Raw genomic sequence first — 25,700 nt, 5'->3', positions numbered from 1 at the left:
CGTTTAGAAAGGCCTCAGTTCGGGCAATCTTTTTATTTCCGTAAACTTGTGCAATAAATGTTCATATAGATATTCTTTGGAATTGAATGGTATACGCCACTGTTTTAGTCTCCACATCGTGATGCATTTCTAAAAAAAATTAACTCATTCATTTCAATAAGCTTCAAAGCTTTTTGTTACATACATATTTTCTTATGTATGTAGGTATGTACATGCTCGAAATTTTCCAAAAAGCACAATGCATTTGAGAAGATGTTTTTCTAACTTAGTTGTTCACGCGCTTTGTTCATCCGCAGTTGACTTTAATATAGGGGAGTGAAAAAATATTGAATTTTAATCATGAAATAAGGAAATTATCAAGTAACAAATAGTTTCCCTAATAAATTGGAACTTGGTACTCTTCTCACTATGGAAATACTCAAGTTATTAATAGTTATGTTAGAGTTTATTTTATACGTAAAAGCATGGTCGAATTCGTTCGAAAATAATGACGGCGATGGAAATATTCCGATAGGTATGTAAAAAAGCTACATATGCAGTATGTTCGCTATGTCAAGATTCAATAAAAATGTGTGAATATGCTCAATTGTGTACTCGTATATATGCACTAGGGATGTTTCGAATGCCATATTTTTGCGAATGCGAATGTTAGGAATAACATTTAAAAAGCTATAATCGACTTAAGTCATCGTTTTTATTAATTAATAATTGTGTAAATTATTTGAACATTGAACGAGTGCGTAACCTATACAGTGCACTATGGTCTGACGACTATAATTTGCTGGCCAAAAGTCGAAAAGTAACCAAATAGATTTGAAACTTAGTGTTTGGGGGCTTTCGAGGGCGCTGATTTCGAATCTGATAGCAGATTTTTTAAATTCAAAATGGCGGATCCAATGTGGCTACTAAATTTTATAACTTTGTTCTTTATCACCAAAGTCTTATATGTAAGGGAGGTTTGGATCCAATATGGCGTTATCGGAAAAAAATTGTAGTTTAAAAATTTTTTTTAGTTTTTGCTATACATTTTTTCTACTCAAAGCAAAGTTTAAACAAACAAATGCAAGAATGCATTTTTCACCTACGTACTTGCATATCATTCTTGTTATTTCCTTTGTGTATCTGCAAGATTTATTTATTTATTTATTTATGTCTATGAATTTCAATCCTTACAGACTATGAACAATTGTAATTTAGTACAAACTATTAATATACATTTTATATATATTTCAATAATACTATAATACAGAATTCAGAAGATTCAAAAAAGCAATCCCTGAAAGGGAAAAATCCAGATCAGCATTACTAATAAGAGAATTCAATTCACCTAAAGCGCGAGTAATGGAGGCATTACTGGCATACTTAGTTTTAAAGTTATCCACATAAAAAGGGTAGAAGTTCCTAAGAGATCGCTGGGGAACATTAAATCGAATCCTTTCAGTTTGAAGCTTAACAGCATCTTCTGCGGTCTTAATCACTGAGAAAATCTTTAAGTTATCAGTATAAAGCAAAAATTTAGCAAATGAAAAACAGCTTGTGATATCATTAATAAATAGTACAAATAGGAGTGGTCCCAAGACACTTCCTTGTGGGACACCAGAGGAGGCAACAAAGGGGCGATATGAAATACTATCAAATGTAACAACACAACTTCAATTGCATAAGTAAGAGGATAGACCAAAGCAGGACAATTATTTATTAGAACTGCTGAAAGTCCATCGACATCAGTTTGGGAGGAAGATTTCAACTAAAGCAAAGTGTTACTAATATCCTCAGATGAAAGGCATAAAGCCCCGAAGTCCAAAGAGTAGTCTAGACTAGATGAAAATTCGCATGGCTGGTCATGGTCTTCATCAACAAAATTGGATTTAAAAAACTCAGCAAATAAATTTGCCGCTTCACTTGAGGTTCGCGCTTAATTATTGTTTTTGGGAACACTAGCACTGCTCCTTTTGGATTTTATGTAATTCCAGAAGGTTTTAGGATTTGATTTAATGTTCAACTCCGATGTAGTTATTATAAAGAGATTTATTTAAGTAGTTGAAATTTTTTAAAGCTCGTTTATATTTAACGAAAAACGAATGGTTCTTCGTGGATTTAAATTTCTTAAAATAATTGCTTTTTTTAAGATTTTTAAGCTTTTTTAAATCCTTAGAATACCAGGGTATTTTATAGGGGTTTTTCTTTCTAACCGGAATATTATCCAAGCAGAGTTTACACAAAATGGATTTAAAAATAGTAAAACTGTAAATTGTATCAAAATCTGCAAATAATTTATCCCAATTAATATCGAATAGTAATTCATTAAAACTAGAAAAATCGTATAATGCGTAATTAAAAGATAATATGTCATCAGAAGGTACTGAAGCAAAATAGTAGAAACCGAATTTTACAACTAAAGGTAAACACTAACTTTGTAGGTTACGTTATCACTTACAAAATTCTATTCAAAGAAATAAGGAAATTATTAAAATGACATAAAAAAACTAGCATAGGTTAAAATCACCTAGCACACATAAATGATTATCATTTAGGTTATTTAAAACTAGAGATACCACATTGTCAGCATGAGCTTTGTACTACTCAAATGAACTATCAGGTGGTTTTTACGCTTCGTAATAATAATAATGGTATATAAATTATAGCATTGCAAAGTCATATTCAATGCTTGCATTTATCCGTCGATTTAGCTCGGACTTCACTGATCCATATACCATAAAATTACTATACACTACTCTTGTTCGTTCTAAGCTCAAGTACGCTGTCTTCATCTGGCGACCATATTATGAATGTCATATCAACAGAATTGAACGTATCCAAAAATCTTTTATTCGTTATGCTCTACGCTCTCTACATTTCGTTGATCCTTTCTCATCTTACACCGCTAAATGCATGCTTATAAACCTTAAATCACTGCATAATAGAAGGATTATTCTTTCTCTTCCTTTCGTTTTTGACATTATACGGGGTGCGATTGACTCGCCGTTCTTACTCGAACGGATTACATTTAATATCACACCAAGAAGCCTTAGGAATCATGACATTTTTTCTCTGGATTTTGTCAGGAATAATTATACGAATAACGCTCCTATTCGCAGAGCTCTAAACGAGTTTAATTCGCTCTTAAACTCTTCTGCTATCGACTTCTCTTCCTCCAAATCTAACTTCAAACTACTTTTAAATAGTATGCTAAATTAGTTATTAATTTATATTTTGGTTTTTACCAAATAGTCTGTACGAAATGTTTATTTCTAGATTAAATAAATAAATAAATAAATAAATAAATATGGAACCTTGTGAAGACTGACAACTTATACAAACACAAAACACACAGGACACAGGAATGCACGGAGTTGACGCTTGAGAGCAATTAGAACCCCACCACCAAGAAGGCAACCAGTTTTTGCAGCATCTCTGTCTTTGCGAAAAACATTAAAAAGATTTGAGTCGAAGCACCCACTGTCGAAAAAACTTGCATTCAACCACGTCTCAACTAAAACAAAGATGTCATAATCTATTTGCGCAGTAAAAGAATGCACAATATCAGCCTTGGTTCGCATGTCGCATTTTTTATAGCTCTACTTCAAGTGAAATATTATTACCCAAATTAGAGGCCATTTTGACAATTAGTTTTATTTTATTTAGTAAGCTACGCCGATGGTCTTGAGCTAGTGCTGTTACCTCTAAGAAATCGCCTCATGGAAGAAAGCAGCAAAATTACTTTTTTTTTTTTAAATATAATATGCCCCTTTTGAACTTTGACTACTACATTAAAACACTGTATAGGTTAAGCACTCGTTAAATGTTCTAGTAATTTACAAAATTTTTAAGTAATAAAAACGATGACTAAGTTGATTATAGCTATTTTAATGTTATTCCTAACATTCTCACATTCGCACATTTGCACTCCGAAAATTCGCATTTGAAACATCCTTAACTCATACCATTTCGAGCTACAAGAATACTGACTACGAAAGAAATAAATTTTTAAACCTTTAGTAGAAATGTCAACTTTAACAGCTGATATCTCAATGCATGATAAAAACATTACAAGGTAAATTCATTCTCTCAATTCTCGGCCATAATTTTTTTTCTGACGTTTGCAAGCATTTTAAAATCATATAAAATTTAAAATAAAAAAATTAAATTGTTCACAATTGTTTTCGTTTCCCAACAAACATTGGGCTTGCTTAACAATTCGAAATCGATTGGAAAACCAATCTTTTTTTTCGTGCCTCACCTTCGATAACGAATGTGCAATAGGTTAGTATTCGATTCGAGATCTAGGCCATTCTCCTTCGTTATCCAATGTATTTTCCCTTCGTTATGAATTCCAAATCCAGCCCATTATCGAATTGAAATTTTATTGTGAGAGAGTGATTATCTCATATTTCCTTTCCCTAATAAGTTGAGTCATGGTACAATAAAAACAGGTAGAAGCCAATTTGACGTCAAACCTACAAAAGTCAAGGTTCTCGGGAGAGTAAAAATAAAAATGAGCGTGTGTAAGGAAAAATAAAAAATTGTATTTCACTGGTTGACGTTTTTAAGTATATTTGAAGTTTATTCTTATTTATTTATTTTCTTTAGTTAAAATTTGATAAAACGTGTATGTTGTTTTCTGTTTTTGTTTTATGAGTTGCAGTGTTGTTGGAGGGACTTTTCGGCATAAGGGTCATAGGAACAGCACATGGCATCAAACGTGCCTTTCCTGTACCTCCCGGTGTATTGGTGAAATCTGCTCCTTTAAAATATTTAACGCACAGCAAGGCATTTCGCTGCAGCTCTGCCCCACAGCTGCTTTCGCAACGCTCCTTACGCGAAGGACATTGAGGCACGTTAAAAAAATTAGTGGTATCTGCTTTATATTTAACACCACATACTTCGGGTGCTGCATTTTTAACACATACGCTAAGTATAAACCGCACAACACTACAAAAATTCAAGTGTTAATTAAAATTTGCTATTAACGAACATCAAAAAAAAAAACAACGATATGACATTCAAAGCGTAACGAAATATAGGAATTAAAACTAGTAATTTTTAGCAAAAAAAAAAAACCGACTTCAACTCCCATATAAAAAAATATATATATATATATATCTCATGATCCACTGATCGGATCTCAACTAGATTAGTATGGGACCACCTCTGAGACACTACCTTTCCGATGCAAAAAGAATTATCGAAATCGGTTGACGTGGTCCAAAGTTATGCGGTAACATACATAAAAAAAAAAAAAAAAAATATTCCGACGAACTGATAACCTCCTCCTTTTTTGGAAGTCGGTTAATAAAATCAAGTTGAGGTTTAAAGGTTTCTACCTGTATTTATGTGCCTTGAGTTGGGTCTCACTTTCTCTGTTGTTACCATGATAAAAATATAGCAAGGTAGAACTGTTCTCTCAATTTGTCGGCCATGATTTTTTTTGAAGTTTGCCAACATTTTAAAATCATATAAAAGTGAAAATAAAAAATTGAAATTGTTCGAAATTGTTGTTGCTTGAGATTGAAAATGAAAATGTGTGTGTGAGTTTGTGAGTAAATTTAAAAATTAAATTGTTTGGAAACGTCAAGAATTTTAAAAGTGACTCTCAGCGGTTCTACCTTACTATATTTTTATCATGGTTGTTACTATGGTTTTAATTTTTTTTTCGAATCCATTTCGAGTGTGTTTTCAATTTACACTGAACGTTGGAAAACTAAGATTGGTTATGAGTTCATTCTCAATTCGATATTCATATTGGATATCGAAGGTAATTTTCGAGCGTTGGACAAAATGTTTATACCCTATAAGAATTGGAGAATGTAGTTAATTTTTATACTAAGTACCTGTAAATAGTATGCAGTAAACAATACTCATATCTGTAATAAGAAAACTTTGAGTAATTTGTTCGGATTTTAAGGATTTTACGTTTGTTTTTGAGGAATTTGGTAATTTTTTGTGGCAACACTGGCCTAAATGGAAGATCGACCAAACACTAATAAATTTGTAAGCCCCAATCGATTATTATTATTAAAAGGAAGGTTATATAGGCAATGGTTTCTTCCCTAGAGCTTCTGAAAACATCGAGCTAGTGGAAACTTTATGCCTACGAAGTCGGAATCACCAGAAAACAAATCTATCAAAAATAGCTTTAGCAATTACCGCACCAAAATTGTTTACATTATTTTGTTGGCTTGCGTTATATCTTTATTTTCGCAAGCGTTCGTTCTCGTAGGCAAAATCGGCCTACATAAATTTTCTTAAAAAAAAAAAATACCATATGTATGTAAAAAATAATTTCGTTAGGAATCAATAACTACAATCGAAATCTATTTTAGAGCTATGGTTCCATGGACGTTTTGGTTCAGAATTGCCAGTAGATCACCTCAGTCGCCGAAACAAAGTCGGTTATATTTAAAAACAAAACGTACATACATCAATAGGGGCATATATATGTACATATGTATTTATATTATAGATTTTCTAATTAATTAATTACTTTAGGCATTATATCCGATGAAAATGTGGAAGAGTTGCGGGTAACTTTTGACTACGCAATTACAAAAGCCAACACCAATCTCGGTATACCATTGGTAGGAAGAAGCGAAGAAATTAACTTTGGCGATTCATTACAAGGGTACTCAAGATTATGTAAATTCATGCAGGTTGGTATCAACTATTATTCTGTTCAACTAAATGTCAAATGCAGGTAGGTAATTCAAAAACTCATTATCCTCTTGTTTTTCATTGAAGTAGAGTATTTTCTGCAGCGTTGTCAAAAAAATCTTCAAGGTCATGTACATATCGACTGCTGAGTGGAAGATCGACCTATCTCTGCAGACAGTTCGAAAACGCCCTATCTCGAAAAACTTTTCGAGAACGACCTACTTCAGAATTTGGCTGAAGAGCGCCCTCTGTTTCAGAATTCATTCCAAAAACGCCCTGACTCAGCTGCCGATTCAAAAACGTCCTATCTCGTCACATTTTCAATACATTTTGAAATGAGATAGGGCGTTTTTGAACCGGATTCTGAGATAGGGCGTTCTTCAACCAAATTCTGAGGTATGGTGTTCTTCAATAAAATTCCGATAAAGGGCGTTCTTGAAAAGTTTTTTGAACTGGCAGCCGAGATAGGTCGTTCTTCCACTCAGCAGACTATATAATATACACTTATTTGACTTTTCTTTCGGCCTACTAGAAAACTTTTGGATATCTCGCCATTCCCCGTACAATCGTTTAAATTTTAATATGCAATTATTTTCCCATTGAAGGAAGATTCTTGCTTTTTCCCAAAACACCAGAGTTTCTCGAATCGATAAACGCGCACAGTCTTGCATGTCCAGTTTTAAAATGTTTAAGTTAAAATACTGAACTTTCAACACTTGTCTCTTTGAAAGTAATTTATTACCAATAATTTGTGACGAAAATTACCGTTTTAAGAAGTAAAAGGCGGTATTTTTCATTATGTGTATTATTTGTAAAAATTCTTTTTATGGATAGTAATAAAACGGAACTTCAGGTTTTCAAAATACGAAGAATTATAAGGAATGTCGCAGGACTATTTATGAATGTTCGGTTATTTCTACAAGGATGTTTTGATGGGGAGCGGAGGGAGAAGGGGTGTGTCACCTAAAACTACACTCATTGAAAAGAGCATAGTATAAAATTTAAAAAAAAGTCATCCTTCTCCTCCATGCCCCTTCAACAGGCACTCCGGGGGCGATTTCAAAATGGTGTAAAATTGGCAAAGAACAAGTAAAGAAGTATAAGTTCGGGCGAAACCGAACATTATATACCCGGCACACATATTAAATATCGTTTTTTCACCTTTCAGTAGACTGCATGATAATCAAGAGTATTTTTCCAATTATTTCGATAGTACACTATGATTTATTGAAATAATTGGACCAATTTTGGTGGAAATCGGTAAGGCGGTTATCAATATACACTTACGTAGTAAGTAATCAATCATCTTGTTAAGTGTTGTTAAGTGATTGTTGTAAGTTGGCGTCTTAGCTTATTAAAAAATCGGAGTTTTCGTATTTATAAAATGTACCGTTATATGGTAAGTGGCAGTAATTTTAGTCCGATTTCAAAAATGTTCAGCATATTGCCTTTTCACGCCAAGGTTGATAAATGTGCCGAGTTTGGTAGAAATTGGAAACCCGGTTACCGAGAGACACATATGTAGGCATAAGTGGGCGGTGCCACGCCCATTTTCCAAAAATTTTCCTAATTATAATTTTCTGCTAAGAGGTTATTGCATATATCGATTTTGAGTAAATTAGCTTAAATAGTTAATAATTTATCGCAGTTTTCGTATTTCTGTAAATTACCGTTATATGGGAGGTGGGCGTGGTTCTTGTCGGATTTCAAAAGGTTTCTTAGTCAAACCCTAAGTAATGTTCTCAGCGAGTTTGGTGGGGATTGGTAAAGGGACTACAGAGATACAGCTTTTTATCGTAAGTGAGCGTGGCCACGCCCATTTTCCAAAAATTTCATATGTAACTGTCTTATTTTATTTTAAATTTCTACTTCGCATACCAACTTTCAACAATTTGGATCCAGTATTTGCGGAAATATCGTAGTTTTTGCATATTTCGAAAATACCGTTATATGCGAGGTGGGCGTGGTTATTGTGCGATTCTGCCCATTTTCAATCCCAACCTACCTTGGATAAAGGGAAACCTATGTACTTACCAAATTTTGTTGACATATCTCAATTTTTTCTCGAGTTATCGTGTTCACGGACAGACAGACGGACAGACGGACGGCCAGTCACCGCTTAATCGATTTCTCTTTTCATTCTGATCATTTATGTATATATATGTCTATATCTATCTCGATTCGTTTTGGCTGTTACAAACAACCGTTATGTGAACAAAATTATAATACCCTTGTGCACAAGTGCGCTCGGGTATAAAAATTAAACTCGTGTTAGGCCATCAGCAGTCTTTTTACGCAAAATTCCTTTCCGCGTTGGTGGCCTTCGGTCGTGATAGAAAAAATAACCTCATCAGTCCAACTCCGGTTACACGATCCATATAATTTTTGCGCAAAATCCACCTCCAAATTTATAAATTGCATATAGCTATTTGTTATCAAACTGCATTAGATCGTATTATTTTTGAACCTTTACACAGGTGTACCGAATTCTTGCAGTTTGGAAACGCGCAAGAATTTTCTTTTAATATTTTCATCAACTTCACTAGCTTTGAAAATTTTGTTTCTTTTTCAAGAAACAAAAATTTTTCTGCTAGAGAATCTGGTTGCATTATTTTAGTTAAATGTCATAAACTTGTTAAAAGTCAAGTGGTCGGCAACAACAACGAATGCAAATAAATGAAACTACCTAAGAAAAACTTTATCTCACTCTAATTTTATCAATGACACTCCCACCCTACTCCTAAAAACAAAAACAGTGATATTTCTTTTCCATTTCCATTTCTTTGAAAGTTTTAGGAACATTCTTAAATTTTTAGTAGTGAAATTTTTACTTTTTAAATTTGAAGAAATGTTTGTTCTGCATTCGCTGGCGACAACAAAAGAAAATGGGTGAGATTTGTTGGGCCGCAGAAATTCAATGTAGGCTAAAGAGACGAAATTTCCTTAAATACCGAATGTGTAGTTGTATTTGTCCACATTCATGGATACCTATTGATTCTGTCAGTCGCTGTAAAGTAAAGCGCGCAACGGTTCTGGCAAATGAGTCAACAAAGGAATTTAGGTATTGACTTACACCCCCGAATGAGACTTTGCCGCAGTATAATATTGGCAAACCACATCCATGGGGCCAATCGTAACACACGACAGCTCGGTTTAGTCAATGGCGCGATGTAATTTCAAACTTACGGCACTCCTCGTTTGGCGAAGTAGATCAATTCAGAAATATTTTTGAATGGGTTTGCCACTTTTTTGTACCTAAAACAATTTATGATAGATAGCAAATGAAGGGTATTTTTGAGAATTTAAATCAAGAAATATTTTCCATGAGGGTTTCCACGTTTTTTTTGTCTAAACTAAAATATCAGAGTTGCACGTTGACATGAAACAGCTAATTTATTGCTTTTGTAATGTTTTGAGTTTGTTTTAGAATATAGCACTAAACTAACTGTGATACCTACGAAAATTAATGGGTTCTAGCTTTTTAGTTTTACTCTAACTACAGCTGGCTCTAACTGAGGACTACGATTATGCCCCATTGCTTCTTGGTCCGATATAAAAAACGTTTAGTTTTAACTGTGGCAAAGTGGGACTGCTTAATATTTGATAATTGTGAACAATTAGAGAAAAAACTGTAATATATATAAAGCACAAATATAAACTACATAAAAAATATTTAGTGCCTACACTTTCGCCAGTGCCGGCCGACTTTCTCGACCGCTTTAAAAACAAAATTTAAATTTTTTGGGATGTTTCTCGTGCCAGAGGTTGAAACCAGGAAGCACCGATTTGGCAGAACGCACCTCTGGAGTATAATTTGACAAAAAAAACTCTGGTACTGCTGATTAGGAGCAGAAATTAGTTATCTATTAGAATTATTGAAATATTCATGTTAATTTAAACAAAATTTGGAATTCTTTAGCATTTGTAGAAAAATTCAAATACGCATTTTTCCTCAATATTTGGCTAGAATAAATATGGCCACCGTACTCATAGATGATATCTCACAATCTTTGCCCAGAGTTCTCCGTGAGTTGAGCCACAACAAAAATACACATGTATCTACCAGTGTTGATAACTGCACTTTCCAATTTCGTACGAAAATGTAATTCAAATTGTACTTTTTATCACTAAATTGTACCGAATTTTTATTTTTTTTATTGTGTATAAATTGTATTTAATTGTTGTTCCTAATAAAGTACAAATAATTGCTAAAAATTTAGAAACAATATTACCTCTATTTTATTTACGTAAAATATACACACTTTTACATCAGGCGCTGTGATTTTAAATACATGTACATATCTAAGCACAATGAATAGATATTTTTAAATTTACAAAGTGCCACGTTTTTTTTCTAAAATTCAGAATATCTTCCTCTTTCAGTTTTTCTGTGTTTTGATTTCTTAATCTATCATCTAAGAAAGTAATCAAAACAATTCTGCATAACTTAACGAATCATGTGTTGCCAAATTTTGGCAGACGAAATTGTACTAAAAAGTGCTGGGTTGTAGGAATGTAGAAAGCACTTGAAATTGTATGAAAAAAGTACAATTGTATCAAAATTATCAACACTGATATCTAACGGATGTACGTATCGTCACTAGACACGAATAAGGGCGCGTAAAAAAACTTCAGCGAAGAAAGACTCTTAATATAGCTGACGGCGAAGAGACGCGTTAAAATATTTGACGGCGAAGAAAGACGCGTAAACTTATTAAAGAGTTTTTGTGGAATTATGGTTAAGTGACAGTCCTTGGTACAAATCTATATTTCTTTCTTCGCCGAAGTTTTTCTTAAGCGTCTTTTTTCGTAAATTTTTTTACGCGTTTTTTTTTCGCCGTCAAAACACTAGCTCGCCCTTATTCGTGTGCAATGACGATATATATGTATGTAGTAAGTATGGATATCGGTACTTTATCGCCCAATCTAACATTTTTGTATCATAAACGATCACAACCCATGACTAGCCAACGAGGGCACTTACGCAAAGCGATTCTATCATTTTCAAACTTTGGCACGTTTGTGGCACAGATTATTATTTTTGATCAATTGGGTTAAAATTTGAAGGGATTATCTTTGATTGCAGAAAATCACTTCAGGGGATAGCAGCCGCAAATTTCGTGTTTTAAAAAATATGGCCCACTCTAATGTACATACATGCATAGTTTAGTAAATTAGTCGACCAGATATTCGGAATGGACTAGGTCAATTAAAAAGTTTTTAGAATTTATTTAATTTTGTTAAGCAACATAATTTATAAAAATAATATGTAATACTCATTAGTAAGCAATAATAAGCAAGTGTTCTTTGAAATCTTCCATTAAACTGCATTTAGAATGGAATAGGTGCCATTTTTGGTCCTTCTTCGCGTCAAACTTCAGCACATCTGCTAACAATATGTGATGCCAAGGATATCCCCTATGTATACCCGCATATGAGTGAGCATTTGGAAGGCTTTAACCTTTACCCACATCCAATGGATTTGGCGCGCATACTCCATGATCTTATCAACGTATTTGAATGGACACGGTTTATTTTTCTCTATGAATCTTGTATGTACATACATATATAAATATGGCATTCAAACAAGTACATGAAATTTATATGACTATTTATTTTGCAGCTGACTATTTAAGCATATTAAACGGTTTAATGTCGTTTTACGTCAGTGACGGTCCGGTCATTAATGTACTACGGTACGACCTCAAATTGAACGGAAACTACAAAGCGGTCCTACGACGCGTGCGCAAGTCGGATGATGGACAGATTGTGGTGGTAGGCTCAACTCCGTCGGTAGCCGAGCTTTTAAGGCAGGTAATATAAATAAATATAAGAACTATGAAAATCTTAATCAAATTTAAAATGTTTACTTCTCATATATGTACACAGAGTAGCTTCGGGTATTATGGACTACTGTTTTTCTTTTCGGATCACAATAACGAATGTAGGAATAGAATTAATTGTTATGAGGAGTCTGTAATGTGGTGACGCTTTATTAGGATGAATGTTTTTACTATAGTCACGTTATAGGTTTATTCAACATCAGAAAAATTTGATTGGCTTTTACTGCAAGTTCAGTAACACAAAAAACTTGCAAAAGAAAGCCAAAACGTGAGCCTCAGGGGAGAGCTGAAAAAGTTTACTAGTAAAAGCTCAATTAGTCTAGACACAACTAAGCTAACGTAAGAAATCGCCGTTATCCTAGCCAGAAGCGAATGTTTAATGTTTTTGTATTTTCCTTTTCAGCTAATTGTCACTTTTCCGCCTATAAGCCACATCAAAAAATTCCGAAACAAAAATATTTTCGTTGGCCGATATATCTATTAGGTTACGCTACGTAAATTAGAAGATCAGTAATTAGTCCAGTAAAATTAGATAAATTTGGTAGGAAATTAAAAAAAAAATTGTAACAGCGATTTTTTGATGCAGTTTACTTCTATTTGACACGTAGTTCATGGAATCACAGTCGTGCCCCTAACTGTCATTTGGCAACATTCTGCCATCTTGGAATTAAGTTTTTTGGGTTATTTTACATTTGTCGTAAAAAATGGTTAAATGCATTGTCGCTGTAACCGCATAAGCGATTTTGGCCGAGTCCAAAACAGCACGCCAGTCATTTCTCTTCTGTGCTAACTGACGCCAATTGGAAATGCCAAGTGAATCCAAGTCCTTCTCCACCTGGTCTTTCCAACGCAGAGGAGGCCTTCTTCTTCCTCTGTTACCAGCATCGCGGCCCGCGTTGAATATTTTCAGAGCAGAGGCGTTTCTGTCCATTCGAACGACATGGCCAAGCCAGCGGAGCCGCTGAATTTTAATTCGCTGCACTATGTATATATCGTTGTAAAGCTCATGCAGCTCATCGTTAAATCGTCTGCGATATTCGCCATCACCAACGCGTAAAGGTCCGCAGAATCTTTCTCCCGAAAACTCCAAGAGCCGCCTCGTCAGATGCTTTCATTGTCCATGCCTCGGTGCCATACACCAGCACAGGCATGATGAGTGACTTATAGAGTGTGATCTTTGTACGACGAGAGAGGACTTTACTTCTCAATTGCCTACTCAGCCCAAACACTTGTTGGCAAGAGTGATTCTCCGTTGGATTTCAAGGCTGACATTATTATTGGTGTTAATGCTGGTTCCCAAATAAACGAAGTCGTCTACTTTTTCAAACTTGTAACTGTCAACAGTGACGTGGGTGCCAAGACGCGTATGCTCTGACTGTTTGTGTGCTGACAGGAGATACTTCGTTTTGTCCTCGTTCACCACCAGACCCATTCGCTTTGCTTCTCCAATCCAATCCCGAGAAGGCAGAACAGACGTAGCCCTTGTTTTTACCGATAATATCGATGTCGTCGGCATACGCCAGCAATTGTACGCTCTTATAAAGTATTGTGCCTGAGCGGTTCAGTTCTGCGGCTCTTATTATCTTCTCCAACATAAGATTAAAGAAATCACACGAAAGGGAGTCTCCTTGTCTGAAACCTCGTTTGGTATCAAACGGCTCGGAGAGGTCCTTCCCTATTCTGACGGAGCTGGTGGTATTGCTCAACGTCATTTTACACAGCCGTATTAGTTTCGCGGGGATACCAAATTCAGACATCGCGGCATAAAGGCAACTTCTCTTCGTGCTGTCGAAAGCGGCTTTGAAATCGACAAATAGATGGTGTGTGTCGATCCTATTCTCGCGGGTCTTTTCCAAGATTTGGCGTATTGTGAATACCTGATCTATGGTGGATTTTCCAGGCCTAAAGCCACACTGATAAGGTCCAATCAGCTCGTTGACGGTGGGCTTCAGTCTTTCGCACAATACGCTCGATAAGACCTTGTAACCTATGCTTAGAAGGCTAATTCCGCGGTAGTTGGCGCGTATGGCGGGGTCGCCTTTCTTGTGGATTGGGCAGAGCACACTTAAATTCCAGTCGTCGGGCATGCGTTCATCTGACCATATTCTGCATACGAGCTGATGCATGCACCTCATCAGCTCCTCGCCGCCGTACTTGAATAGCTCGGCTGGCAGGCCGTCAGCTCCAGCAGCTTTGTTGTTTTTCAGCCGCGTAATCGCTATACGTACCTCGTCATAGTCAGGCGGTGGGACAGCTACTCCATCATCATCGACTGGGGACTCGGGTTCGTCTTCCTCACTACTTTCAGCGCTGCTACCATTCAGTAGGTTATAAAAGTGTTCCCTCCACAATTTAAGTATATTCTGGACATCGGTCACTAGGTCGCCATTGTTGTTCTTACAGGAGTTCGCCCCGGTCTTGAAACCTTCCGTAAGTCGCCTAACCCTCTGGTAGAATTTTCGGGCGTTCTTCCTGTCGGCCAGCATCTCAAGCTCTTCGCACTCACGTATTTCGGCCTCTCTCTTCTTATTGCGGCAAATACGTCTTGCTTCCTTCTTCAGTTCCCTATAACGGTCCCACATGGCTCGCGTTGCGCCCGATCGCAGCGTGGCCCTGTAGGCGGCATCTTTTTTCTCTGCGGCTTCTTGACATTCCTCATCGTACCAGTTGTTCTTTCGGGCTCGCTGAAATCCAACTACTTCTTCGGCGGCGGTACTTAATGATCGGGAAATGTGGTTCCACTGCTCGCGTACGTCGGATTGTTGAAGAGTGCTCTCAGAGAGCAGGTGTGTGAGTCGAGTGGCGAATAAATTGGCCGTCTGTTGTGATTGCAGCTTTTCGACGTTAAGCTTTCCTTGCATTGTTGGGCGCACATTTTTTGCTGCACAGAGGCGGGTGCGTATCTTGGCTACAACAAGATAGTGGTCCGAGTCGATGTTTGGCCCTCGGAGTGTACGTACGTCCAAAACGCTTGAAGCCTGCCTTCCGTCTATCACAACATGATCGATTTGGTTTCTCGTTTTTCGATCTGGAGACAGCCATGTAGCTTGGTGGATGTTCTTATGCTGGAACCTAGTACTACATGTTACCATGTTTCGGGCCCCGGCGAAGTCGATCAGCCTCAGTCCGTTATCGGACGTTTCGTCGTGGAGGCTGAATTTTCCGACAGTGGCGCCAAAGATCCCTTTCTTGCCCACCTTGGCATTAAAATCGCCATGCACGATTTTGACATCCATCGCATTTCTTGGCTGGCGGAGCTGTTAGCCTTTGTCTTCCCGAGGACATCAACCAGCCGGGCAGAGGCACCTTCCCCATTAAGGGTCCGGATATTCCAGGTTCATACCCTTAAATCATAGTCCTTTATACGTTTGCCGAGGCGAAGTTTTACGCCTTCTCATTTTAGCTCGCTCCCAAACGATAGGTGGATATAAATATCCGGACGTTGTGAGCTGCGATTTGAACCGTACGCACAAGAATCGCTTCTGGCCACTCCCAGGTGAATGGCAGTCAAAAGTTTTCCACTTCTGCGAACGAAACCATCTCAAGTGCTATGTAAAAATATTTGTTATCTAGAGGCGAGCGCCCGCTCGTGGATGTTTATAACTTTACAACTACTTGTTTTCTAAACATGAAACTTTCCCAAAAATGTCCGTATATACATAAGTATTTGTTTATAATGCTGCATTAAAACAAAACAAGAATTTTAAACTTCATAACACAACTTTTGCATTTGTAAAAACCTTAACTTGTATAAAAAAGTTAAAATATCCGCCATTTTGTTTTTAATAAGTATTAAGAAGTGTAGTTAGACTCATATACTTTAGAATAAATAGTATCTAGTTTATTGTGTACAAATTTCAAATCAATCGATACACAAACGTCTGAGATATAGCGAGTTTAATTGAAAATTTCGCAAAAATTGGTCGCCATAAAGGCATGAGTAAAAACTTGGTTAAAATTAACTTTAAATGTATTTTTGAATAAGCTATCGATTACAATTCGTTTGAAATCGCTTCTCTTCACTTCAATTTTATGTTTTTTACGCTTCCTGTTGTTTTCGCTGCTTGTTGTTTCGCAACCTTTTATATATAAACCTTGGCCATTTGCAGATATGCTTTCGACCAGTGTGGTATGTGCATATATGTAGGTCCGGCAGTAAGCAGTACAGGCATAGTTGCCAACTTAGTGCTTTAAGCACTAGATTTAGTGCTTTTTGAAAATTAAAACGCCAAAAATAATGGTTTAGTGCCTAGTGCCCTTTTTAGTGCTTTTTCTGAACTAAAATTTCTGAATTTACAAGAATCTACAAATTTAAATGCACTAAAACGCAAACCATGATTGGTAAAAAGATGAAGTTGCAAACCCACGTTCTTGCGTTTTTGTTAAATTGTATTCGCGTTGAAAATGCTAGCACGCAGATAAGTTAAGTATTTATTTTTTTATTTTCTTGATTATTGATTGATTACACAGTTCGAAAAATTTAAAATTTTTTTGCCACCTGATTGGAACCGTTTTGTGTAGATTTTTCGGTGCTGAATCCCAATCTAGCTGCAGTTTCGCAAGCATGAATGTGTATTTATTTATACATGTAAATATTGTTTATTTTTTTACTTTTGTTTACCACAAACTGTGAAAAAGAGTATCCTTTGATAAAAAAAAAAATTTAGTGCTTTTATTGCGGTAAAACGCTCTTTTTTCCAAGGTTTGGTGCTTTTTGAAACTGAAAAGTTGGCAACACTGAGTACAGGGTATTTTGAAAAAAATATAACAGTACTTCCGCGTCTAAGCGTGTTTATATATCAAAAATCCCGTTGAAAAACTTCTGACATCAGCAGAGAATAATTTAGAAAAAATTAGGTAGGATAATTTCTATAAAATAATGACCCTGAATTAAATTCTACAACGATTTCGATATTTGTAAGCATTCCCCGCTTATACATAAGTACATAGTATGCCCTTTAGTCCGTTTGTTTTTGACTGAAACTGGGAAAGCGCATTGATATATGTATACTGTTTATGGGCTTCCTTATCCAAAATGACGAACACAATGAGTGTAGTCTGCTGATATTCAAAATATAAGTTTAAGTCAACTTTTTTTCTAATTTAACAGACTTTTGTGCAGCAAGTATTGTCACAAAGCAACCAAGTTTTGGAAAAAAATTAACGTGACTTATTAAATAGAAGCTTTTACCATAATACCCGAAGATACGCTATTTTGCAAGCATAAATTGTCACACTTTTTTTTACACTTCTAGGCACAGCAAGTTGGAATCATAAATGACAAATATTCGTATATTATAGGCAATCTAGATTTCCATACTTTTGATTTAGAAGAATATAAATATAGTGACACAAATATAACTGGCATACGCATGTTCTCACCAGATCAGTTAATTGTCCAGGAACTCATATCTCAACTAGGCAATAACGAGAATGACCAAATAGACAATGGTTTGTATTTGTACATACATACATACGTATCTCTAGAAAATATGTTATGCAACCTCACATACGCGGTTTTGCATTTTGTTGATACGTGGTTTTTTTTTCTTTCAACGACGATATGTAAATTGAGAATCTATGTGTGTACATATGTATATATGCATATACAGATGTAAATATATACGCTTTCGGCCAATGAAATCGCTCGTAACATCGTGTTAGCTTATAAAATACCGATAATTGTTGTTAATGGATTATCCGAAGTCACCAGATGTTTGCTTATTATATCCACATACCACGAGAGCATCGGCGTAGCCAGAATGAAATTTAGGGGAGGGGGCTCGACCCTATTAAGCTGGCATTTCAGGGTATATATATTATATATATATATATACGGAAAATTTGAAAGGGGGGGGGGGGGGGGGGGGGGCTCGAGCACTCCCTGCCCCTACCTGGCTACGCCCATGCACGAGAGTATAGGTAATATTACTTAGTTCTCAGCAGTGCAATGAAGTGCTTATGCAGAGATAACGATGGAAATTCGTTTAACGCACGTATTTAGTACCAGTCCCAGATTTTAAAGTATATTTTTGGAAAAGTTATGACGACAAGTTCACGCTTCGCGAGCCTCACGATTTTCATTCTAAATCTCATAAATTGTTTATATTTACTTTTTAATTTGTCTTTTACAATAATAAGATATGAAGGGTTTTTAATTCTATAAGTCAAGGAAAAATTATTTTCTGCCTTTTATTCCATTTATCAGAGTTGGGGTAGTCTACTAAATTTTTAATACCTAAACATATCACTGGCATTAAATATATTGGAAGGAAGTCGATTTTATATTATTTATCGCCACCTTAGTGATATCGAAAAATTATCATGATTATATCCCTGCAAATGTCCCCTTATCTTATAGGACTGGTTGAAGGACACTTTCGGTAGCCTTTTGTCTGATAATGGGATTGCCAAATCACAAATCGCTCCAGCAAACCCAATTTTCAATTAGTATAGCTAGAGGTGCTATACCTAATGTGACCAACTATTTCATAGCTCAAAGAAGTACAGGCTGGGTTGGGTTAGATTAAAGTGGTTGCCCCAGGCAAAGGGACACACTTGGACAATTAAGAGATAGTCCTTTTTGGTACCACGAAAAAACTGAACGAATACCCTTAATTTAGTAACTTAATTTAGTTACCGAATTCCGAATGTGGCTAATTTCGATCCCTGAGAATTCAGGGTTAGTTGAAAAGTGCTTCCATCTTAGCCTCCCGAAGGTTGGGTAGTCTAAAAGAAAGTGTGGAGATGATTCCACCTCACCTTCCTCTTGACAGCTGATACCTAGCACTGCAAAAAGCATTTTAAAGTTCCCTATAAAAATATTTTATGCAGCAGAGAAACGTCTTTTTTCCTTCTTTATGTCACAAAAGGATCATCGCCTTCTTTTGTCCATTTTATTAGGTATTTAGTAGAGTATGCAATTCATTATCGCGAAAACGAAGTACGCGTGTTTTTCTAGCGCTCGTCGAGCTAACACTAGACCATCCAAGAGTGTACCGCAGGAGGACAGAGGCGTCCCTACTTGCTTCTTATCTGGGGATAACGTTTTAAGGGTGCGTATCCGATGCCAGGTCATCAGCCACGTAGTTTCCCGCAATTTCACTGTGATCCGGCGCCTAAACTAGCCTTACTTACAAGAACTAAGAAGCGATTGATATAGAGGTCAGACATTCCTTTACCGATTTCGAGCGCACCATCACACCCTTTAGGAGTGAGTCTACCACTTCCTTGATGGCAGCTTTCTCCACCACCTGAAAGACACTGCAGAAGTCCGGAAGCCTGAACATATGTAGTTCTGATGGAGAGTTTCCGACAGAAGAAACCTCCCTAACCCTGTCTCCAAGTTTTGATCCGTCCGTGAAGAAGTTTACCGCTCCCTTCTTCGAGTAACGCCGCCCTACCTAGTCCTCTCTTGAGAGAATATAGTTGGAGAAGGGGCTTCTTGGAGTTAGTTCAGAGGCGCTGTATTCTATGTGTTCAAAGACAAAGCCCGCCAGAACTCCAGAGTATTACCACGCGGTTTTTCTGAGCCTAACATCAGTTCGTACTCAATTCTGTCTGCAATATCCGCAGGCGCCATGTTCAACGCGACGTTAAGCGCCAGGGTTGGTTTCTAATGCTCTACTAATTCCAATTAGGGCGATTCGCTGTAGACGCTCCAGTTTTTTACAAGTTTAGCCTTTTCTAGTGAATTCCACCGGACAGAGGCTCCGTGAGACAAATCTGGTTTCATAGAGCTAATGAATTATTTTAGGCGAGAGACCTCACCTTTTACAGGGAGCTTCCTTACAGCAGTACAAGGCAACCGACGAATTTCTTATCATTTCCTCAATGTTAGGCTTCCACGACAGCTTACTATCCAGGACCAAGCCTAATTACTTAACCCTGTCTGAGATCCACAGACGAACACCCCCACTCGAGGGAAGAACTACAACGGGTGTCTTGTATTTCCTGTCAAACAATACCAGTTCTGTCTTTCCGCCGATCGTGCAGCTAGTTACCTGGTTTAGGTAACCTTGAGCCAAATCAAAAATGGTGTCTAGAAATCGTCACTTAACCGAGAGTTCCACGATCATCCGACAGCGCATTTTTCCAGTTCCTCTAGCAGATCATTTACAACCGCAATCCAGAGTAGGCGTGAGAAACTACCACCTTTCGGAGTACCCCTATTCACTCTGCGCTGAGTGCAGGCGCTCCCCCACTCCGCCAAGATAGTTCTGTCACGAAGTAAGCTGTATATAAGCCTTGGTATGAACCCCAAAATTATGAATAGACCTGACTATTTCCTCTAGAGTGACATTGATGAAGGCCTCCTCGATATCGATGAAGACCCCTACTTACGTGAAGGCTTCCTCTCGTCACCTTAGCAATGTATGCAGGGTGGTATCTACCGACTATTCCAAGGCAATAAGCCATGTAACGATCGTCCAGATGATCGGAGAAGTACATGACATGAAGTGAAATATATCGCAAAGAAGTACATTTGAGTAAAGTACAAGAGCTCGAAAAGAAGTACAGGGCATGAATCACGTATTAAGACAATCGTCTGAACGATATCATGTCCAGATTGTCTTGCTTCGTGAAAACCAAAAATTGTTTGTACGCTTGTGCGATATCGTCAACTCGTTTTCAGTTTTTCTTCACCTAACAGTAACAGTAACATGTAACAGCAACACAAATGCATAAATCAGTGTTTCGACGACGTCGTATTGTCAATATCGTTTGAACGACTATCGTTTGAAAGTTACGTGATTCATGCCCTGTACTTCCGAAAGAAGTACGGTTGGTCACATTAGGTATACCTGCGATGGTTCCCAGTACTTCCGTTGGTCAGATACGCATGACTGCTGTAATGGCTACACAGACCAATCGGTGAAATTTTTCAAAGGGATAGCGCCAGAAATTTATTGTGCCCATGCATGTCGGGTGAATGACAACTAATTCTTGCAACACAATTATTCAAGATATTTAAATTCTACATACAATTCACTCTGCAAAGCGTTTTCTATTTGAACTTTGCCTACAAAAGCTTTACAGTCCGCTTTCGGTGACCGCAAGTGAATACATATGTACATATGTATATGTACGTAAATATATATGTATGTAATTCAATAAAATGTGTATGTATCAAAGAATATAGAATATAAAGAACTGGAGAGTCAGCCAGGAAAATGAACCGGATGGACTTTGCATCTTCTTTGTGTTCTATTGTCTTTGAGGATGATTTCTGTAGGATTTGGCTTCACAAAAATTTAATATTTCAGCAGGTTTATGTCCGATAACTTTAGAAATGGCATTGACGTATGATGCAGTTCAAGTATTTGCCGAAACTACAAGGAGTCTCATATATCGTCCTCAACCGCTAAACTGTTCTGATAGCAGCGATCTCGTGCAGCCAGATGGATCAACATTTCGAAACTACATGCGCTCGGTAACGTTCCCCTTCCAAACGTGTACATAACTGTTCTTTTTACTTTACTTTCATTGTTATATATGTATGTATACATATACATGTACATATGTGTACTTATGTATGTAAACTCTAATCTTGGAAATGTAATCAACATTTCAATCAGTGTAGATCAATATTCGCGAAAATACTATCACCGGTCAAATTTACTTTGAGGGCAATATACGTAAGGGATATATCCTCGATGTTGTAGAGCTACAATCAAGCGGTCTTGTTAAAATAGGCACTTGGGACGAACGGAATAACTTTACTCTTCAACGTCCACCTCAAATAGAGTTACCAAGCGAGGGAGATGCCGATTCCTTAGTGAACCAAACATTTCGTGTTCTGATTTCAGTGCCTGTAAGTTCTAATACTTATCATACATATACATTAATTGTTATAAATATGGCCGAAAACGCCGAACTGTCACGAAAAATAAGACTTGAACAGACTGGACAAAACAATGATACTCAGAAATGTACATATGTATTATTTTTGTTGTTCACAATTTTTAAGATCTTAAAATAATACCTGATTAAAAACCAATCTTTTGGAAAGAACTTATATAAATCAACTTCGTAGCTGCGCCACTCTTAGGTCCAATTTCAGATGGCCTATTTAAGTAGAGATTGTTAATTAACTTGAAAAATTCATTTTCAGATCATACATTTAATATTGGCCAAGTTTGATAGATAGGTTGTTTTATCAATCTTGCCAAACAAAAATCAGCTGTTGAGCCCAAAAAGTACATAAACAAACAAATTCAACAAAAATTTCCAGGAACAAGCAACAATGTTGCCCCTGACTTGGCATTTTTAAATTTTTTAAAGTTGATCTGAAAGCCAACGAAAGCTAAATGACAATTAAATAACAATCCAGAATTAAACTAAGGTGCCGTTTAAATATTCATCTGAAATTGGCCCTTAATAACCGAAACAAATTCAAATACATACTACAACTAATCTATATACGATATAATAATATATGATCCCAACCCCCGGAATTTTTTATATGCGTATTTTATCTTCCCTGGATTCGTTTTATACGTTTTAGCCTACATACACTACATACATATATTTATTTATTTTTTTAAACATGTTTATTTTCATGCAACAACTACATTCGTACCTCTTCACACAACAAAAACAAAAACAAAATATAAATTTCCTTAGAACAAACCTTACGCAAGTTTAGTTGAGAGTCACAAAAAATTGATTGGCAACAATCAGTATGAAGGATATAGCATAGATTTGATAAAAGAATTGGCCGCAAAATTAGGCTTCAATTATACTTTTATAAATGGCGGTAGCGATTACGGCGGTTTTAATAAGACAACTAATTTAACGTCGGGTATGATGAAGGAGATCAATGAAGGCGTAAGTGCTCAGAAATCTATAAATGCTTATTTGTGCCCACAAGTCATAACCGCTGAAGTCGGGGGGGTTGGCTTCAACATATTGCACTTTTCCGATTAATTTTTTGAAGATACTTGTTTGGAGGGTTGACAGAATATGACTGGCATCATATTTATTTCATTCACATTTATTTGCTAAGATTTGCCCAGTGCGTCATTCACAATCGCACGCAGCCGGCGCAACCCAGCCTGGCTACTGGAACAAGACCGGTTTACCCCATCATCACTACCAGTGTTGCCGGGATATTCTGAAGAAATGTATCATATTTAATATGTTGTTGATTAAGTATTTCACCAAAATTACCCAACTGACTTAGTTCCCCAACATACATAGTTCTAATAAAATATTGCAAGGAAAATTCTTACACTTAAACTTAATGAAAAGAAAATGTTTAAAAAAGTTTGAAAAATTTGAAATTGCTAAAAAATGTCTTATCGGCTTTTAGAAAACTAGTTTTTTTACGTACTCACAAAGTTTCATGAAAATCGCATGAAAACTTTGGTTGCAATTCTTATTAAGAAAATAAGGTCCAAAAATGCTAATAAAAAAAAAAATAAAAAAATATGTAAAAAAATCGAATGCTGGCGAAGTATTTTGCTGATATATTTGTGGATACTGAAGCTAAGAAATGCAAATGCACTAACGAAGTGTGAAAATTGAGGGGGCGGGCCACTTCAGGAATTTTTACTCTGTATTTCTTTTCTCTTATTTCTTTCTTGTAAGATAGCATTATTTATGTGTAGTAGATCTTTCAAGCGATATATTGCAATATAAAAAAATGTTGTTCAAAATTCCTTAGGCGCCGAACGAGCTATAAAGACCTCCAGACTTAAGCTGTTATAACTTGTGGACACTAGGGTTGGGAATTCTATCCAGAATTTTGAATATCCGAGTAATGCGAACATTTGAATATTCAAGTATATGTTTAGCAAATCCATTTTTTATATGTATGTATGTACATACATACATTTCATCGATGTTTTTGCAAAGCCGCCTATCTTACGGTACTCCAACTTTATAAAAGAGCAAAAAAACGGGTTTTCTTTGAAGGTATTGCCTTGATATGTGGTATTTTCTCTAGCTATTATTTTACAAATTTTCAGATTCTTATGCATAAATCTCGATGCCTAGAGTACAGGGTTATTTAATCACAATTGTCTTCAGGCACGAATAGGTATTCCGAATCTTCAAGATCCTTTTTTCATATGTATGTATATATTAGAGGGCTGCATGATTTCATTCAAACTTCTAGCAAAACAGAGTACAGTTGATTTGAATATTTTACTTCACATACAAAACACTCAGCGTTTGGAATTTTGTAAGCAGTGTTGACACTAATCGATTGATTTTTTAATCAATTAGTTCTTCTTCTTCGAGTTCTTTGGTATCGATACTTCTAAGCATCGGGTATTTTTCAGAGTACTGAGTACTTTCTTTAAATATAAATGTGTTGGTAACATGTCAATGCTTAGTGTAGAAATCTCACAAGCTGTCAGTATTTTGTTCAAATTAATATATGAATCCCAAATTACGTCAAATTAATGGCTAACAGTACTGAGTACAAGTATTGTACTTGAAAATTATGGAAACTGCAAATTGAGTACAATCATTTCTGAATACCGTTAAATATAAATAAAACTCACTAGTTTTTAAGTTTATTCAACACTTAATACTGAGTACTTTGCATCAATCCTGAGTATATGTATCAAAAGGATTGTTGGAACAGAGTATATTTGAGTACTGAGCACTTTTGAGTTCTTTTAAGTTCTAGGTACTTTCACGTTCCTTTTTTCAGTACTTAGTACTTTCGAGTTCTTTTGTGAGCACTGAGTTCTTTGGAGTACTCAGTATCGATACTTTTAAAAATCGGGTGCTGTCGATCCTTTTGAGAATCGAGTTCTGAGTACTTTTGGTATCGATACTGCCCAACACTAGTTTGTACACATGTACATAGAAAAAATATTTTTGAATATCCATGCAATTTGATTTACATTTATTTCAATTCAATTTATTTTCACTTTGTTTGAATATTGTAATATCGACACACATATCAGGACAGATATTCACTGCATATCTCAGGAAATATTTGTGATAGAGTACTGGAGCTTGGTATGGTGAAATAACACAAACGGCAATAACGCAAATATGTGTCATTTCCCAATTGAATGTGAATTAACACAAATTTGCTTTATTTCATTTCTCGTTGAGCAATAAGACCAACTTTTAAACTTAACAATCTATACATATAATAAAATTGTAACAGGTCGATGTCTGTACATTATAGATATTAAAGAAAAATTAATGTGGGGGGTCTTTATTAGAGCACCAAAAGCCAAA

General features: G+C 36.1%; 1 protein-coding gene across 1 annotated transcript; it reads left to right on the top strand.

Annotated features, from left to right (window-relative positions):
- Positions 1–223: 223 nt before the first annotated feature.
- On the top strand, positions 224–23,390 carry LOC118753239 (glutamate receptor ionotropic, kainate 2-like; the record flags this gene model as incomplete). The annotated part of the gene is made up of 8 exons (XM_036488116.1): positions 224–514; positions 6,490–6,650; positions 11,987–12,203; positions 12,275–12,465; positions 17,750–17,945; positions 21,761–21,927; positions 22,078–22,308; positions 23,121–23,390. Coding segments are annotated over exons 1-8 (1,539 nt in total), but the record flags the coding sequence as incomplete, so codon positions are not given.
- Positions 23,391–25,700: the final 2,310 nt, after the last annotated feature.

Source organism: Rhagoletis pomonella, unplaced genomic scaffold (genome assembly GCF_013731165.1).
Source record: "Rhagoletis pomonella isolate Grant_MI unplaced genomic scaffold, Rhpom_1.0 Rhpom_scaffold_02251, whole genome shotgun sequence".
Lineage (NCBI taxonomy): Eukaryota > Metazoa > Arthropoda > Insecta > Diptera > Tephritidae > Rhagoletis > Rhagoletis pomonella.
This window is presented reverse-complemented; position numbering and strand designations above follow the sequence as displayed.